Source organism: Nicotiana tabacum, chromosome 1 (genome assembly GCF_000715075.1).
Source record: "Nicotiana tabacum cultivar K326 chromosome 1, ASM71507v2, whole genome shotgun sequence".
Classification (NCBI taxonomy): domain Eukaryota; kingdom Viridiplantae; phylum Streptophyta; class Magnoliopsida; order Solanales; family Solanaceae; genus Nicotiana; species Nicotiana tabacum.
Window position 1 is genome coordinate 190,148,862 of NC_134080.1, and position 19,488 is coordinate 190,168,349.

The 19,488-nt window shown below is 40.4% G+C and overlaps 1 protein-coding gene across 1 annotated transcript; it reads left to right on the plus strand.

Annotated features, from left to right (window-relative positions):
* Positions 1 to 16,547: 16,547 nt before the first annotated feature.
* LOC107816313 (uncharacterized) lies at positions 16,548 to 17,252 on the plus strand. The gene has a single exon (XM_016642010.1). The coding sequence runs from the start codon at positions 16,548 to 16,550 to the stop codon at positions 17,250 to 17,252; it is 705 nt and encodes a 234-aa protein (XP_016497496.1).
* The last annotated feature ends 2,236 nt before the right edge of the window (positions 17,253 to 19,488 follow it).

Here is a 19,488-nt window from a genome sequence, read left to right on the forward strand (position 1 = left end):
AAGTGTGGGGTGGTTGGTTTGGCTTTTGAGTGGAACCAATGAAATAAGGAGAAAGGTGCACTCTTTTGAAAAAGTAAAAGCTACTTGAATTGAAAAAGAAAGAAAAACAATAATTGTATTGCTGTGTAAAATATTCCTTGATAGTGGTAACTCTTGATGTAAATGTGCTTAAAGAAGTATAGAGTTAATATACATTGGTGTGAAGGTGGAGTTATGGTTTGACATAAGTGTGGGGTTTTAAATGTTAATGTGTATGTATTTCTGAGAATTAGTCCCACTTGATCCTAGACTGAATGAGCTCGATTAGTAGAGTAGTATACTACGGGCAAGCCTATGGAGCATCTTTTGTGGCATATGAATTTTATTTCTAAGAGTGAGTGAGTTCTTTCTATCTTGAGTTCCTAATTATTCATAAATTTTATTGTGTGTGGAACTACTCTCGTTTGTTATGTGATGACACTTGATTCATGAAGAAAAGGTAATGTCATTGACCTCTATGTTAGAGTAAATGAGTGAGTTGTGAATAATGTGTGGTACTTGTGAGTCAAATATTGAGGTGAAGATGTTACACTCTTGTGCTTAGTCTATTTTAAATATTCTTGGTGTGATGAGTTAGGAGAATTATTTAAAAAGGTCATGTTGTTGTAAAGTGTAGCTTGATTGCTCGAGGACGAGCAATGATTTAACTGTGGGGTGTTAATGGTAGGCTATAATTACGTATTTTAGTCTCTTATCGCACTCTAATTTACTACACTTTAATTGAGCATGAGCTTCACTCGCTAGTGTTTTGCACTAATTACGTGTTTTATACCTTGTAGGAGTGATTCCGAGCTATGTAGATATTAGGGAATGAATTCGAGCTATTTGGAGCTTTGAAGTCTGAGTAAAAGCCCAAACGATTAAGCCGGGATCGTGTTCGGGGTTTGCGGATCAATTCTGGACGTCAAAATTCAAGGAAGAAGCAACTCCTGAAGAAATGCACTAGTGCGACACACAGTGAGACGCATTAGTGCAAATCTTTGTCAGAAATTTTCAATTCCATATCTTCGGTTGTTTCTCTAATTCTGTGCATGATTGCTTAATTATCTGGCTAGCAGTTGAGTTCTATTTACTATCTATGCTATGCTTGGGAAAGTTGTGTTTAGATTAAAGTAGAATTAGAGAGAGTTTGTTTCTGAACCCATGGCTCGGGGAAAGATTTCGCGTTAGGATAGGAATATACCTAACAATCTTGCTTAGTTGAATACCATATTATATTCGTTCACGATAGATTCAAGACCTTAGGAATATAGAGTTGATATATTATGGATAGACAGATAGTATTATGAGAACATGCTACTTATATAAACGATCAAGTCAACTAGCAATCATAGATAATTCGGACTAACATGTGTAATTATAAAATCAATAGGATTGACAAACCGACCATAACCCCGGAATCTTCATCTCCTTTGATTAAAATCCAACCATAATCGCTTGCTCCTAATTAATTTATCTAATTACTTTTTAATTTCCACAATAGTAGTTTAGTAAAAAATAATATATTTTTATTATCTTGGACAGTAAATTGATTTTAGTTTTCTTAGTTAACGATCAATTTAAGTCTTTATGGGTTCGACATCCAACTTTCGAGTCACTTTATTACTTGACAACTACGTATACTAGCGTGTACTTGGGGAACCAACTAGTTTTTGGCGCCATTGCCGGGGACTTAGTTATTGATTATTTAGTTAAGTTAAGCTTTTATGCGTTATTGGTTCATATTTTAATTTTTTAGTTTGCTTTATTTTTGATAACGCAAGCTCTTCTCTTGAATGTGGAGGAGTAGAAGCGCAAACAACCTCCTTCCTCTTGATCCTGAAATCGAACGAACACATCATAAAGTGATGAGGGAAGTCGAAGCTAGAACTAGAATTGAAAAAGAGTTGGACATCGTAGTTAATCACAACCATTAGAGATGGCAGGTAATGAAGAGCGTCCGGTGATAGAAGCTGCAAGGCCCAATCTGGCTCTCATGACGCAGGAGATTGTGAAACCTGACATCACGGGTCACTTTGAACTTAAATAGTACATGGTACAGCTGATTCAATCCACATGGCAATATGTTGGATTATCTTATGAAGACCCATAGAGGCACATTCAGAACTTCCTGGAAATTATAGACATTTACAATTATCCGAACATTTCCAAGGACTATGTCAGGCTGACACTGTTTCCCTTTTCACTGATGGGGGAAGCTAAGGAATGGTTACAAAAGGAGCCCGCGAACTCAATCCATAATTGGGATGATCTGGCAAGGAAATTCTTAATCAAGTTTTTTACCACAAAAAAGACAAAGTTGCTAAGGAGCCAGATTCTTGGGTTTCAACAACGAGATGATGAGACCCTTAGACAAGCGTGGGAAAGATACAAGAAGCTACTCAAAGACTGCCCACCATTGTCAGACTGATGAGGTGTTGGGTCACACTTTCATTGATAGGTTGGACGAGGCATCAAAGATGAATCTTGAATCAGCATGTGGGGGTAGTTGCATGGCAAGACCGTACAGTGAGATCCAGATCATGCTAAATAATTTCACTGCTAATGATAATAATTGGCAAGGAGATACGGAACCACGAAGAGCGCTTAAACAAATGGCAGCAGGTGTGATCGAGCTTGATGATTTCTCAGCAATGAGGGAAAATATAGCGAGATTAACGAATCAGATGAATAAAATGACAATGTACCACACACAATAGATGCAACATGTGCAACAGATGTCTACTTGCTGCGAGTTATGTGGTAAAGGTCTCACAAGTGACATATGTCCCATGAATACTGAATTCATCTGCTACGTGGGGCAACAAGCTAGAGGGTCGATGAATCAAAATACTCAATAAGGTAATACATACAATCCGAACTAGAGGAATCATCCTAACTTATCTTGGGGTGTAAATTAGAATATTAGGCCTCAAGCGAATTACAATCATCTACCTCAACCTCCACAGCAAGCAGAGGAGAGTTTGTCTGACATGATGAAAAAGCTCTTGATAGATGATAACTAGGGATTTTAATGCATTTTATACTCCTTCTTGCTTATGTTTTGATTAGAAATTTGTACAAAATAGTCCCAAAAGGCTCACAAGTTGTGCATGATTGCAGGTTTGATCAACAAAGTGACAAGAAGTCAAATATCATCTCAAAAGGAGTGAAACTTGCATAAGTATCAAGACAAGACAAAGCTCAGGCAAAACAAAGCCAGTGCGGCCGCACACCATTCTGTGCAGTCCGCACTAAGATCAATGCGGCCACACTCGATTTAGTGCGGTCCGCAGTAAGGAGGATCAGAGAGTTGCCAAAATTAGAGTTCAAGCCAATGCGGTCCATGCTCTATTTTATGCGGACCGCACTAGAAGCCTCCGCGGCCGCAGTCCATTCTCTGCGGTCCGCAGTGCCCGAGTTCAGAGAGTTAGATTTTAAAGCTCAGAGCCTTAGTGCGGCCGCACACCATTTTGTGTGGTCCGCACTAGCCCCGCAGGGGTATTTTTGTTCAGATTTTTCAGCTTAGTATAAACAGCTTATTTTCCCATTTTTAGGGTATCAGATAGTTTTAGAACATAGCTGCGCTTGTGGATTCGAATATTTTAGCCATTTTGGGCAATTCTATCTACATTTCATCATTAAATCTTATTGTTTATCTTAGTAATTAATTAATATGAGTTGTTCTTCATCTATTTCTTGCTTTTCTTCTTTAATTATGAGTAGCTAGACTCATAAGCTAGGGTTGTGGCTCAACCCTAGTGTAGGTAATTGATGGGTCTTGAATTTTAGGGATAGATTGACTATGGGTGTTTGATATTTGGGCCAATTTCATGGTTAATTGCTGAATTAGTGGTTGCAAACACTAGTTTGTGTTTAGTTGACTTGAGCTCTTCTTGAGAAAGAGAGCCTAAGTTTCCGAAATTGGTCCAACAAGGAATTGGGGCGTACTCAATAGATTGATAGCCTCAATTAAAGGGATAAACTTCAAGAGAGTAATGCCCGACTTGAACCTTGATTGCTTGTGCAAATTTGCATACCCAATTGGTCTTGAGAAAGTCAATTCGGGCAAAATCACTCGAACCATCGAGAGGTGTAGAGTGGGTAATATCATGCAACGGTTATACCATACTCCCCAATTATGTTAATCGTGTCTTAGACTCAATTACCCGTCAATTGACCACCTAGGCGAAAGTCACTACCCTAGTGCCTTTAAAACCATTTGAACAATCCTCTTTAGTTTTACTCTTAGCTTAATCTAGTTTCATTTACCATTGTAGTTTGATAAAAGTAGAAGTAAATCAAAAAAACCAAAAATGATTAGAAGTGCAATTTGGAACACATTCGTAACTCTAAACTAGATAGATACCCGACTCCAAATTCTAGCTCTTTGTGGAAATCGATCCCGACCTAAATCGGGTAAAAGCTCTTTGACCCTCTCTTGCTACTTAATAGTAGTGCAGGGTAGGCTTCGATCAACGTTTTGGCACCGTTGCTGGGGAGCTAATGGTTTTGGCTATCTATTTAGTTAGTTTTGTGTATTGTTCTTCTTTCCTTCTTTGTTACTAACTTGTTTGTGTCATAACTGAGGTACCAAAGGGAAGCGAACAACGCAAATGACCCTCTTGGAAATGTGATTGCGGGGGAGGAGGTAGATGATGTCGGAGATGATGAGATGCCTTTTGTACCTCAAGGACAACGTAGAGGCCGCCAGGCTAATGCTAATGTTAATGACAATATTCCAGACCCTCCTCCGCCACTTCCAAGAGTGGCTCCTAGAGTGCTTCTGAACCAAGGATATGCAAGTGCTATTGTCCCACCCGAATCCGGGTGGGCAATTTTCAAATAACCAATGTTATGTTGATTGTTGACCTTACTAGAGCAATGCGAGTATTTCACGGGCGCTGCAAATCAAAATGCTTACAAACATCTCAAGGGATGTTTGTGGATACATGTTGGGGGAGCAAGCAAACTAATGTGTCAATAGATGCTCTCCGGTTAAGACTCTTCCCATTCTCACTTTGGATTGGCTCGAGCGACTTCCCAACCATTCCATCACTACTTGGGATAAGTTGGCAGATAAGTTCATTGCTAATTTTTTCTCAACGGGGCATATGGCGGCATTGAGAGATGAGATATTGGCCTTCAAGCAAGAGCCCATGGAACCTTTGCATCAGATTTGGGAGCGTTATAGAACAATGGTGAAAGAATGCCCCAACAATGCTATGACCGAGGCTATGATCCAACAAACTTTCTACCGGGGCATTAAAACCACAAACCAATGCATAGTGAACCAACTTGCCAGGGGCAACTTTATGAAGCTATCATATGATGAGGCATATGATATACTTGAAGAGATGGCTGACACTTCTTCTGCATGGAAAAGTAGAGCCAATGTGCCTCAAGGTGACCCCACGGTCACTAATTTGCACAAGGAATTACATGATCACGGGCAAGCTATTGCTGAGCTGACAACTACTATGAACCAATTGGCAAAGACACAGTTGCAACAAGTCCAAAATCCTTGCCAAGTGAATGCCATGGAGGGTGTCAATATGCTTGTCAACAAAAGAAGGCAAAGTAGGAAACAAAATCAAGGAATTCTGAGTAATTTGATGATGACTGTGATGGATTTCAAAATGATGGTTATGATGAACAAAGTGAAGAGGTTCAATACGTGAATAATTATCAAGGCCAACGGGGCAACTCTTCCAACAAACAACAATGGAGACTTCAAGGCAATTGGGGCAATCAACAACAAAACAATGGTAATTGGGGGAACAACAACCAAAACAACAACTGGGGCAATCAGAACAACAATCAGAGCAACCAAGGGAATTGGAATGGTAATGACAACAATTGGGGTGACAATATCAATCAAGGTGGATGGAACAACGGAAACCAAGGAAATCGGGGGCAAGGCTTTCAAAGGCCCCCAATGTACCAACAACCGAACAATTCATCCCCATTTCTGTCCCGAGGTCCTAGTTTTTCTAGCAATGATATGGGTATAATTGAAATGATGTTTGAACAGATGATGAAGAAGAATGCGGACTCGGATGCGCAGTTGGCTTCCCACAATACCTCTATCAGAAACTTGGAGGTGCAGTTAGGCCAAATCTCATAGTCTTTAAATACTCGTCCTAAAGGTTCTCTACCAAGTGATACGGTAGTGAACCCGAAGGGTGGGAACAACCATGTTATGGCGGTTACAACAATAAGTGGGAGAGGCGGTGATGTGAATGCCTCTAAACAAAAACAAATCTTGGATGTTGATGTTGAGTTTCAAGAAGATGAAGTCCCTTTGGTAGTTGAAGATGCGGTTGATGAAAATATGAACAAAGAAGTGAGGATTGATATTCAAGATATCGAAGTGGAAACTCAAAATGATGTGAACCCGTCTAGGGAACACATATTAGACATGCCGGAGTCGGTTGTGCCAAAAGCCAAAGCTCCTTTGCCAAGGCCACCTCCACCTTATCCTCAAAGGCTTGCGAAGCAGAAAAATGAGAATCAATTCAAAAAGTTCATTGACATGATGAAGAGCTTATCCATCAATGTGCCTTTAGTGGAGGCTCTTGAACAAATGCCGAGCTATGCAAAATTCATGAAAGATTTGGTCACAAAGAAGCGTTCTATGCATTGTAAAACTATAAAGATGACTCACCAAGTTAGTGCTATAGCGCATTCAATGGACCTGAAGCTTGAAGATCTCGGTGCTTTCACCATTCCTTGCACCATTGAGAGTGTGGATTTTGCTAAAGCTCTACGTGATTTGGGGCTAGTATCAATTTGATGCCCTATTCCATTTTCAAGACTTTGGGTATCGGGTTGCCGAGGCCGACTTCTATGAGACTACAAATGACAGATAGAACAATGAAGAGACCATTGGGTATTATTGATGATGTGCTTGTCCGGGTGGACAAATTTATCTTGCCAGCTGACTTTGTGATCTGGGACTGCGAGGTGGACTATGAAGTTCCTATCATATTGGGAAGACCTTTCCTAGATACGGTGAAGGCATTAGTTGACGTGGAAGCAGGGGAACTCACCTTCCGGGTGGGTGATGAAAAGGTGGTCTTTCATGTGTGCAAATCAATGAAGCAGCCCAATAGTACCGAGGTGTGCTCTTTTGTTGACCTCGTCACAGCAGTGATAATTAATGACACCAGTGCAATTATCAATGTGGAGGACCCATTGGAGTCGTACTATTGAATCTTGATGTCAATAAGGATGCAAGCCAGGTGGAGTGTGTGAATGCTTTACATAGAATGGGCTCTTATTCTTATGAGCCTAGGAAATTATCTTTGGACCTCAATAATAGAAAGACTCTATCAACAAAACCTTCAATTGAGGAGCCTCTGGTGTTGGAGTTGAATCCACTGCCTTCACACCTTAGGTATGAGTTCTTAGGCTCAAATTCTACTTTGCCAGTTATTCTTTCTTCTTGTCTTACTAACCTGCAGGTTAATGCCACATTGGCAGTGCTTCAAAAGCGAAAAAAGGTAATTGGATGGACTTTAGCTGATATTCGGGGGATAAGCCTCGCATTCTATATGCATAAGATTATTTTGGAAGATGATGCAAAGCCTTCCTTGGAGCATCAAATGAGGTTGAACGAGGCAATGCAAGAAGTTGTGAAAAAGGAGGTGATCAAGTGGTTGGATGCCGAGGTTGTGTACCCCATCTCTGATAGCTCTTGGACTTCACCGGTGCAATGTGTACCTAAGAAGGGTGGCATGACCATGGTTGCAAATTCACAAAATGAGTTGATTCCTACTAGAACCGTCACCAGTTGTAGGGTATGCATGGATTACCGCAAGTTGAACAAAGTGACTCGCAAGGATCACTTTCCTTTGCCTTTTCTTGATCAGATGTTAGATCGACTTGCTGGGCTTGCCTTCTACTGTTTCTTGGATGGGTATTCTGGGTACAACCAAATCTTGATTGATCTGGAAGATCAGGAGAAGACCACATTCACTTGTCCATATGGCACTTTTTCCTTATCTAGGATGCCTTTTGGGTTGTGTAATGCACCAGCTACATTTCAGCGGTGTATGATGGCCATTTTCACCGATATGGTGGAAGACATTTTGGAGGTATTCATGGACGACTTTAGTGTTGTGGGGGATTCATTTGATGGGTTCTTGAAGAATCTTGATAGAGTTTTGGCCCGTTAGGAAGAAACCAATCTTGTCCTCAATTGGAAAAAATGCCACTTTATGGTGGAAGAAGGAATTATTCTTGGGCATAAAATTTCGAAGCATAGCATTGAGGCGGACAAAGCAAAGATCGAAGTGATTTCAAGGCTCCCTCCCCCTACATCTGTCAAGGGAGTTCGAAGTTTTCATGGGCATACGGGGTTCTACCGAAGATTTATCAAAAACTTTTCAAAGGTAATGAATCCCTTGTGCAAGTTGTTGGAAAAAGATACTAAGTTCGTGTTTGATGAAAAATGTATGCAAGGCTTTGAACTTCTCAAGCATAAGTTGACCACCACTCCTATCATTACCGCGCCTAATTGGAGCTTACCCTTTGAGCTCATGTGTGATGCGAGCAATATTACGGTTGGGACGGTTTTGGGTCAAAGAGTGAACAAAATATTTCATCCGGTGTACTATGCGAGCAAGACAATGAATGATGCTCAAATGAACTACACGGTGACCGAAAGAACTTTTAGCTATTGTGTTTGCAATGGAAAAATTTTGGCTGTATCTTATGGGTGCTAAGGTTATTATTCATAATGACTATGCCGCACTCCGGTACTTGATGACAAAGAATGATTCCAAAGCTAGACTGATGTGCTGGGTCTTGTTACTTCAAGAGTTTGATTTGGAGATTGTGGACCGGAAGGGTAGTGAGAACCAAGTGGTGGATCACTTGTCCCGCTTGGAGGAAGAGGGGAGGCCTCGTGACAGTCTAGAGATCAACGGTGTCGATGAATGATATGCCATGGTTTGCCGATGTTTCTAATTTCCTTGTGACTGGTATAATCCCATGTGAGCTCTCTTCTAACCAAAGGAAGAAGTTCAAGCGGGATAGTTTGGATTTCTATTGGGATGAGCTGTACTTGTTCAAGATTTGCACGGATGGTGTGATCCGAAGGTGTGTCCCGGAGGAAGAGCAATTGAGTATCTTGGAGGTTTGTCATTCCTCTCCCTATGGTGGCCATCATGGCGGGGCGAAGATGGCTTCTAAAGTTCTTAGTTGTGGGTTTTATTGGCCAACGTTGTTCAAAGATGCGGGTGATTTTGTGAAGAGATGCGACGAATGCCAAAGAGTGGGTGGAATTTCAAAGAAAGATGATATGACTCTCAATACCATCCTTGAGGTTGATATTTTTGATATATAGGGCATTGATTTCATGGGCCTATTTGTTAGCTCTTATGGGAACACTTACATTCTTGTGGCGGTGGACTATGTTTCAAAGTGGGTTGAAGTCGTGGCTTTGTCCAACAATGAGGCCCGAAGTGTTGTTGCATTTCTCAAGAAGAGCATTTTTATAAGGTTTGGTACTCCTCGTGCAATCATAAGTGACGGGGAGTCTCATTTTTACAATAGAGCTTTCAACACTTTGCTTTCAAAGTATGGTGTCAATCACAAAGTTTCTACTCCCTATCATCCTCAAGCAAGTGGTCAAGTTGAAGTCTCCAACAGGGAAATCAAAAGCATATTGTCAAAAATGGTCAATGCAAATAGGACCGATTGGTAAAAGAAATTGGATGACGCTCTATAAGCTTATAGGACTGCTTACAAGACTTTGATTGGTATGTCTCTGTATCGGTTAGTGTTTGGGAAAGCTTGCCATCTACAGGTCGAGTTAGAGCACTCAGAAGGTGCTCACAGAGGTAGTTGATTCACACAGCAAGGCTCTCAAGAAGCTTGCTAGGGAGCACAAGAAGCTGAGGAAGACACGAGCCTTCAAGGAGTCCGTAAAGGCGCTGAGGGTTGATGTTGATAGAATGAAGGTAGATCATCTGCCTTTGGACTTATTGCTACAAGACCCAATACCATCAGCTCATCCCCAGCCCGAGCAGTACCAGAGGCCTCCCAAGAGGAAGATGATGATTCCCAAAGCGGACGATGCAGTCATCCAGTTGGCAGACCCACCGGAGGCCTCCTCCAGTCAGCCATAGGATGCACCTCAGGAGCCTGTCCAGGCCTAGGTCCCAGCAGCACACAGTAGGCCACAGGGAACCAGTCTGAGGTTCCCGATCACAGTGAGGACCCAGGGACCACTCAGGAGCCCATACAGACAGACATGCCATAGGGAGTCCCTATATCCTTTTTCCCTTTCTCTTTTTGGTGCTTTATTTAGTTTAGTTGGCATTGGGGACAATGCTAGCTTTCATTTGAGGGGGTAGGCCCTACTTTTATAGATTCATTCGGATGATTGTATATATATTTGATACATTTTATGCTTTTCTTATTTTTCATCTTTGGGTTGTATATAATTTTAACATTTTGTTACATTTATCGCACTTTTATTTTACTTTGGGTTTATATATAAAGTTATGTTACATTGTACATATTCATCCCATCTATTGTATATTCGACAAATCCCCTCTTGTATATATTCATTTTACTTTCCGCAACTTTTCATTCTTAGATTCTTATTTATGATTCGTAGCTTCTTGTTTTGAAAGTTTGCAATAAGCCTTTGGTTTTCTTAATGTCATGGTTCTTTCCAAAGGTGGAGTTTTGTGTGAACTGGGTGGCTCTTCCTAATGATGGATGGCGTGACAAACCTTCTTAAAGTTTTGAGTCCATTTTTCTTTTTTATTTTTAGTAGTTAGTAGTTAAGGGTGCCTCAATAAAAGCTTCACTTGGGCCTAACACATTTGCCTTTGATCTTATGGTCAAAAACAATTTGTTGTGTTTAGGATGGTGAAAGTCGTGACCTTGAGATTCTTGTGTTGACCGATAATCATCAAATGGTTTTTTGGGACCAGTGTGTGCTCAAATCTTATCTAAGGTCGTTGTGGGCCCCTGACTCTATGTCTTTAGCGACCCCATAGCTTGTGTGGTAAGTAAGTGCAATGCAAGTCCAAGTCTCGAGCCATTGGTCTAGAACTTGCCCTGAATGTTTGTTGAGGCAAAATCCTAAGTGAATTTTGACTTGAGACATGATTATAGGCTCTCCTTGGTTCAAATGATAACTTGAACACTTCCATAACCTACCAATGATAAGATTCCTTTAGCACATGGCAGAAGCATAAGTTTGGGGGAAGAGAGACGAGGATTGCAACAAAGTGGTAAAAATGCACAAAAATGAAGAAAAGGAAAAGCAATGAAAAAGAAAGAAAAGCAAAAGGACAAAAAGAATGTTCAATGTGAAAAAGAATAAAAAGGGACTCAAGAAAAGCAATTAATGAAAGGTGTGTAAAGTTGAAAAAAGGAGAAAAGGCTTGAAATATATAAGAAAGAGTGACAGTGTGTCTCTCTAACCCCTTACAAAGAAGTGAAATGACTCAAAGAGTCAAGTGAATGTGTTCCAAATGAAACAAAAGAAGTGCTTAAGGGAATATGGAACCTACTTAGACCAAACATCTCCTACCTTGAACCAAAAGCCTTCACAATGTCTCCATAAAAGCCCTATATGATCTAGAGTTTAATGAAGCTTACATTAGTGGTGACTCACATAAGGGGCAAGCATATGGTACTTTGAGCCGGACTTGTGACTTTTTCTTGAGAGAGATGAGTGGATTTCTAATAACCTTGTTCTGAGTGCCACTATTCTAAAGGTGAGGTTTGTTGAGGGAGAGTTGAGTATGTGTGAGTTGGGTTCCACAATGACCAAAGTAATAGAAAGAATTCTTTGATGTGTTGAGTCAACTCTTGATGCTCATGTGTCGCACTTAATCCATGGAGTTTCAAAGAGTAAAAATTGTTAATGATTCATTTGTATTGAGGGCAATTGTTAGTCCCAATTGATGCTAGATGAAGTTACTTTAGGACAACTGGAATTTTCTTGGATGTTCTCTTGGGGTGGGTCTTATTTTGTTTGCTTGAGGACAATCAAAAGCTTAAGTTTGGGGGAGTTGATAACTAGGGATTTTAATGCATTTTATACTCCTTTTTGCTTACGTTTTGATTAGAAATTCGTACAAAATAGTCCCAAAAGGCTCACAAGTTGTGCATGAATGCAGGTTTGATCAACAAAGTGACAAGAAGTCAAATATCAGCTCAAAAGGAGTGAAATTGCACAAGTATCAAGACAAGACAAAGCTCAAGCAAAACAAGGCCAGTGCGGCAGCACACCATTCTGTGCGGTCTACACTGTGAGGTTTAGAGAGCATGACATTCAGGCACAAAGTCAATGCGGCCGCACACCATTCTGTGCGGCCTGCACTAAAATCAATGCGGCCGCACTCGATTTAGTGCGGTCCGCAGTAAGGAGGATCAGAGAGTTGCCAAAATTCGAGTTCAAGCCAATGCGTTCTGCACTCCATTTTATGCGGACCGCACTAGAAGCCTCTACGCCCGCAATCCATTCTCTGCGGTCGGCAGTGCCCGAGTTCAGAGAGTTAGATTTTCAAGCTCAGAGCCTTAGTACGGCCGCACACTATTTTGTGCGGTCCGCACTAGCCCCGCAAGGGTATTTTTGTCCAAATTTTTCAGCTTAGTATAAATATCTTCTTTTCCCATTTTTATGGTATCGGATAGTTTCAGAACATATGTGTGCTCGTGGATTCGAATATTTTAGCCATTTTGGGCAATTTTATCTACATTTCATCATTGAATCTTATTGTTTATCTTAGTAATTAATTAATATGAGTTGTTCTTCATCTATTTCTTGCTTTTTTTCTTTAATTATGAGTAGCTAGACCCATAAGCTAGAGTTGTGGCTCAACCCTAGTGTGGGTAATTGAGGGGTCTTGAATTTTAGTGTTAGATTGACTATGGGTGTTTGATATTTGGGCCAATTTCATGGTTAATTGCTGAATTAGTGGTTGCAAACACTAGTTTGTGTTTAGTTGACTTAAGCTCTTCTTGAGAAAGAGAGCCTAAGCCTCCGAAATTGGTCCAACAAGGAATTGGGGCGTACTCAAGAGATTGATAGCCCCAATTAAAGGGTTAAACCTCGAGAGAGTAATACCCGACTTGAACCTTGATTGCTTGTGCAAATTTGCATACCCAATTGGTCTTGAGAAAGTCAATTTTGGCAAAATCACTCGAACCGCCGAGAGGTGTAGAGTGGGTAATATCGTGCAACGGTTATACCATACTCCCCAATTATGTCAATCGTACCTTAGACTCAATTACCCGTCAATTGACCACCTAGGCGAAAGTCACTACCTAGTGCCTTTTAAACCATTGGAACAATCATCTTTAGTTTTACTCTTAGCTTAATCTAGTTTCATTTACCATTGTAGTTTGATAAAAGTAGAAGTAAATCAAAAACCCCAAAAATGATTAGAAGTGCAACTTGGAAAACATTCGAAACTCTAAACTAGATAGATACCCGATTCCAAATTCTAGCTCTCTGTGAAAATCGATCCCGGCCCTAAATCGGGTAAAAGCTCTTCGACCCTCTCTTGCTACTTAATAGTAGTGCATGGTAGGCTTTGATCAATAGACAATCAACAATTACGCACAGAATTCAGAAATCTGGAGAGGCAGTTTGGGTAAATGGCTAACAATCAGAATACTAGACCTGCTGGAGCTCTTCCGAGTGATACTGAGCCTAATACTAAGGCTCAAGTCAATGCGGTTATCTTGAGAAATGGAAGAGAATTAGAAGAAGTTCCAGATAAAAAGAAGTATACAGCTAGACCTGAAGGAGAATTAGTTCCTAAGCCCTTTGAGGAGAATAAGAAAGAAAAGCCAGAAATTATGATAAGGCCGCCACCTCCATTTCCACAAAGACTGCAAAAGCAAAAAGATGATGCTATGTACAAGAAATTCTTAGATATATTGAGCCAAGTGCGGGTGAATTTGCCTTTGGTGGAAATTTTGCAAGAAGTGCCTAAGTATGCGAGGTATCTCAGAGCTATCGTGGCAAACAAGCGAAGACATACAGAGTTTGAAACAGTTGTACTTACTGAAGAGTGCAGTGCTAGAGTTCAGAATAAACAATCAATAACTAAACAATCAATAACAAAAGCATTAGTGCGACGCACTGGGCGACGGATGAAAAGCAATAAGTTTGCAAGTTTTCCTATTTCGGCTTGGAAAAAGAGATTTCATCTAGGCCCAACCCTACTTGGTATAAATACATGGAAAAAATATTATTTTCTGACTTTTGACACATCTTAGACCGAGAGAGACTATTTCGGAAGGGAGAAGACGTTTGGAGCATTCTTTGGAGGAGAAATCATGAAGTTCTTCATTCTTTTATCTTTTCTTTATAATTTGTTTATGCCAAATACTTGGAAAATTATTGCTACGAACATGAGTGGTTAAGCACTCTAGTTTCTAGGGTTGTGATTGACATGATTATTAACGTTTATTAATTACATCTTCGTTAATTCGGATTATCATCTTGTGGTTGTTTCTTTAATTCTAGTTTTAACTTGTGAATTGTTGTAGCTACTAATTCACCCTACTATCTATGCTATGCTTGGGAAAGCCATGTTTAGATTAGAGTAGAATTTAAAAAGAGCTTGTTTCTGAACCCGTGGCTCGGGGAAAGATTTCGTGGTTACGATAGGAATATACCTAATGGTCTTGCTTAGTTAAATACTGTATTATATTCGTTCATGATAGACTCAATACCATAGGAATATTGGATTAATATATCGTGGACAAGCGAGTAGTATTGTGGGAACATGCTATTCATATAACCGATCCGGTTAATGAGCAACCATTGATAATCTAGATTAATAAGTGTGATTATTGAACTTAATAGGATTGATAAACCAACCACAACCCTGGAATCTTCACCTCCTCTGAATTACAATCTCATCATACATATTTTCATTCTTAATAAATTAGTTTTTACTTGTTCAATTTCCGTAATAGTAGATTAATAGAAAAATATTACTCTTGATTATATTGGACAATTATCTAATTTTAGTTTGCTTAGTTAACAATTGATCTAAGTCTCTGTGGGTTCGACATTCGACTTTCGAGTCACTTTATTACTTGACGATCACGTATACTTGCATGTATGTTTGGTCCCAATAAGTTTTTGGCGCCGTTGCCGGGGAACTTAGTTATTGATTGTTTATTTAAGTTAAGTTTTTATTCGTTATTTGTTCAAGTTTTATTTTTTAGTTTGCTTCATTTGTGATAACACAGGCTCTTCTCTTGAATGCGGAGGAGTAGAAGTGCACACAATCTCCCTCCTCTTGATCTTGAAATCGAACGAACACTGCACAGGGTGAGGAGGGAAGTCGAAGCTAGAACTGGAATAGAAAGAGAGTTGGGCATCGTAATTCAACCACAACCAATAGAGATGGCATGTAATGAAGAGCGTCCAGTGATAGTAGCTGCAAGGCCTAATCTTGCTAATATGACTCAGGCTATTGTGAAGCCTGATATCACGGGTCACTTTGAACTCAAACAGTACATGGTACAACTGATTCAGTCCACCGAGCAGTATGTGGGTCTATCTCATGAAGATCTACAAAGGCACATTCAGAATTTCCAGGAAATTATGGACACTTACAATTATCCAAATGTTTCCAAAGACTATGTTAGGCTGACACTGTTTCCCTTTTCATTGCTGGGGAAGCTAAGGAATGGTTGCAAAAGGAGCCCGCAAACTCAATCAACACTTGGAATGATGTAGCAAGGAAATTCTTAATGAAGTTCTTTCCCACTAAGAAAACAAAGTCCCCGAGGAGCCAGATTCTTGGGTTTCAACAACGAGATAGCGAGACTCTTCGTCAAGCTTGGGAAAGATACAAGAAGCTACTCAGAGACTGCTCACATCATTGTCAAACTGATGAGGTGTTGGGTCACACTTTCGTTGATAGGTTGGATTTGGAATCAAAGATGAATCTTGACTACACATATGGAGGTAGTTGCATGGCAAGACCGTATAGTGAGATCCAGATCCTGCTTAATAGTTTTACTGCTAATGATAATCACGAAGAGCACTTAAACAAAAGGCAGCATGTGTAATTGAGCTTGATGATTTCTCAGCCATGAGGGCAGATATAGCAAGATTAGCAAATTAGATGAACAAAATGACAATGCACCAAGCACAATAGATGCAACATGTGCAACAGATGTCTACTTGCTGCGAGTTATGTGGTAAAGGTCACACAAGTGAAATATGCCCTGTGAATCCTGAATCCATCTACTATGTGGGGCAATAAGCTAGAGGGCTGATGAATCAAAATGCTCAATATGGTAACACATACAATCCGAACTGGAGGAATCATACTAACTTCTCTTGGGGTGGAAATTAGATTATCAAGCCTCAAGCTAATTACAATCAGCCACCTAAACCCCCACAGCAAGCAGAAGAGAGTTTGACTGACATGATGAAAAAGCTCTTGCGAGACAATTAGAAAGTTTTGGCTGATAATCAATAATTGTGCACAGAGTTTAGAAATCTAGAGAGGCAGTTTAGGCAAATGGCTAACACTCAGAATACTAGACCTACTGGAACTCTCGCAAGTGATACAAAGAAAAATCCTCAAGTCAATGCAGTGATGTTGAGAAACGGGAGAGTGTTGGTAGAAGTGCTTAAGAAGAAAAAGGAGCAGTCTGGGCTTGAAGAAGAAAGAGTGCCAAAACCTGTAGAGGTAGATGAGAGAAACAAAATAGAGTCTAAGCACATATCAGAAAGGGTGCCACCCCCTTTTCCTCAAAGATTGAGAAAGAAGAATGATGACCACATGTTTCACAAATTTCTAGATATGCTGAAGCAGATACACTTGAACATCCCTTTGGTGGACATGCTCTGTGAGATACCAAAATATACAAAATATATTAAGGATATAGTGGAAAATAAGAGGAGGTTAACTCAGTTTGAGACCGTCACACTTACTAAGGAGTGCACTTCCAGGATTCAACATAAGCTTTCACAAAAGCTTAAGGATCCGGGTAGTTTTACCATCCCCGTGAGGATTAGTGAAATCCATGTGGGTAGAGCCTTGTGTTATTTGGGTGCAAGTATCAATATGATGTCATTGCCAGTGTTCAAACAATTGGGCTTAGGAGCTCCGAGACCCACCACGGTGATGCTACAATTAGCTGATAGATCTTATGTTTATCCTGAGGGGGTAATTGAGGACATCTTGCTACAAATTGGGAAGTTTATTTTCTTATCATCTTGAGACGACCTCTCTTGGCCACTGGAGATGCAATTTTCAAAGTCCGAGAAGGTAATATGATCTTGAGGGTGGACAATGAAGAAGTAGTCTTTAATATATTTCGAGCAATTCAGTTGCCTCGTCATTATGTGGACCTGGCCATGATTTCTGTGGAGGAGATAAATGAACCAGCCGTAGAATCAAGTGCATTTAAAGAAGAAGCACTAGAAAAGGCATTGATGTTGTTCAATAACTTGGAACTTGAAGAAGAGGTTCAGGAGATGTTGCAAATTTTGGATGCATCTTGTGAATACATAAGAGAAGGATCCCAGTTTGAGCCTCTGGATAGGCCAATCGGCCCGCCCCCTAAACCCTCAGTTGAGGAGGCCCCAAAATTGGAACTTAAACCCTTACCATCTCATCCTCATTATGCATATTTGGGAAGTTCTAACACTTTACCTGTGATTGTTTCTTCTCATTTGTCTAAATTACAAGAAGAAAAGCTTTTAAGAGTGCTGAGGGAGCACAAACATGCCATTGGTTGGACAATGTCTGACATAAAGGGTATTAGCTCTGCATTCTGTATGCACAAAATACTCATAGAAGAGGGAGACATGCCTAGTATGGAACATCAACTCCGCCTAAATCCAATCATGAAAGAGGTGGTAAGAAAAGAAGTGATTAAGTGGCTTGACGCAGGTATAGTATTTCCTATCTCCGACAGTAAGTGGGTAAGCCATGTTCAATATGTACCTAAAAGGGGGGTATGACTGTTGTAGTGAATGAGCAAAATGAATTAATCCCAACCAGGACTGTGACTGGTTGGCGAATATACATAGATTATAGGAAGTTGAATAATGCTACACGAAAAGATCACTTCACTCTCCCCTTCATTGATCAAATGCTTGACAGGTTAGCCGGACATGAATACTATTGTTTCCTTGATGGTTATTCGAGGTATAATCAGATTGCTATTGCCCCGAAAGATCAAGAAAAGACCACTGTTACATGCCCTTATGGCACTTATGCATTTAAGAGAATGCCATTCGAGTTGTGTAATGCACCTACAACTTTTCAGAGGTGTATAATGGTCACCGATATGGTGGAATGGTTTTGGAGGTCTTTATGGATAATGTTTTGTGTTTGGTCCTTGTTTTGATGAATGCTTGACCAATCTTGCTAAAGTGCTTGCTAGGTGCGAGGAGACTAATCTGGTACTGAATTGGGAAAAGTACCATTTTATGGTGCGTGAAGGTATAGTGCTGGGGCACAAGGTGTCCAAAGATGGAATAGAAGTTGACAAGGCTAAGGTGAAAGCAATTGAAAAGTTGCCACCACCGATCTCAATGAAAGGAGTTAGGAGTTTTCTGGGACATGCAGGTTTTTATCGCTGATTTGTAAAGGATTTCTCAAAAATTTCCTCTCCTTTGTGCAGGTTGTTAGAGAAGGATGTGTCGTTCAAGTTTGATGATGCTTGTCTAAAAGCATTTGAGGAGATGAAAAAGAAGTTAGTGAGCGCACCAATCAGAGTGGCTCCTGACTGGATCAAGACATTTGAGCTGATGTGTGATGCTAGTGATGGTGCCATTGGGGCCGTATTGGGCCAGAGGAGGAGCAAAATATTTCACTCCATTTACTACCCAAGCAAGACTCTCACTCCTGCTCAAATAAATTATATTGTGACAGAAAAGAAGTTGCTTACTGTAGTGTGGGCGTCTGATATATTTCGGGCCTATTTGGTTGGCACCAAAGTCATCGTCTACATAGACCATGCAGCCTTCAGGTATTTGTTTGAAAAGAAAGATGCTAAACCAACGCTAATCCATTGGGGTTTACTCTTGCAGGAATTTGACTTGGAGATCCAAGACCATAAAGGAACAAAGAATCAAGTGGTTGATCACTTGTCCAGGTTAGAAACTTGGAATCATGTAGCTGAGGGAGATGTCATCAAGGAAACCTTCCCGGATGAGCAAATTGGTTGTTACTGCTGGGGAGGTGCCATGGTATGCAGATTTTGTGAACTATTTGGCAAACAGGGAAATGCCGCTTGATCTGGAACCTCATGCTAAAAAGAAGTTCTTGCGAGATGTGAGATCATATGTGTGGGATGAGTTATTTCTGTTCAAATCTTGTATCGATTAGTTAATGAGAAGATGCGTGCCTGAATCTGAAATAAATGATATCTTACATGACTGTCATGCATCGCCTTATGGTGGTCATCATGCAGGTGACAAATTAGCAGCTAGGTGTTGCAATCAGG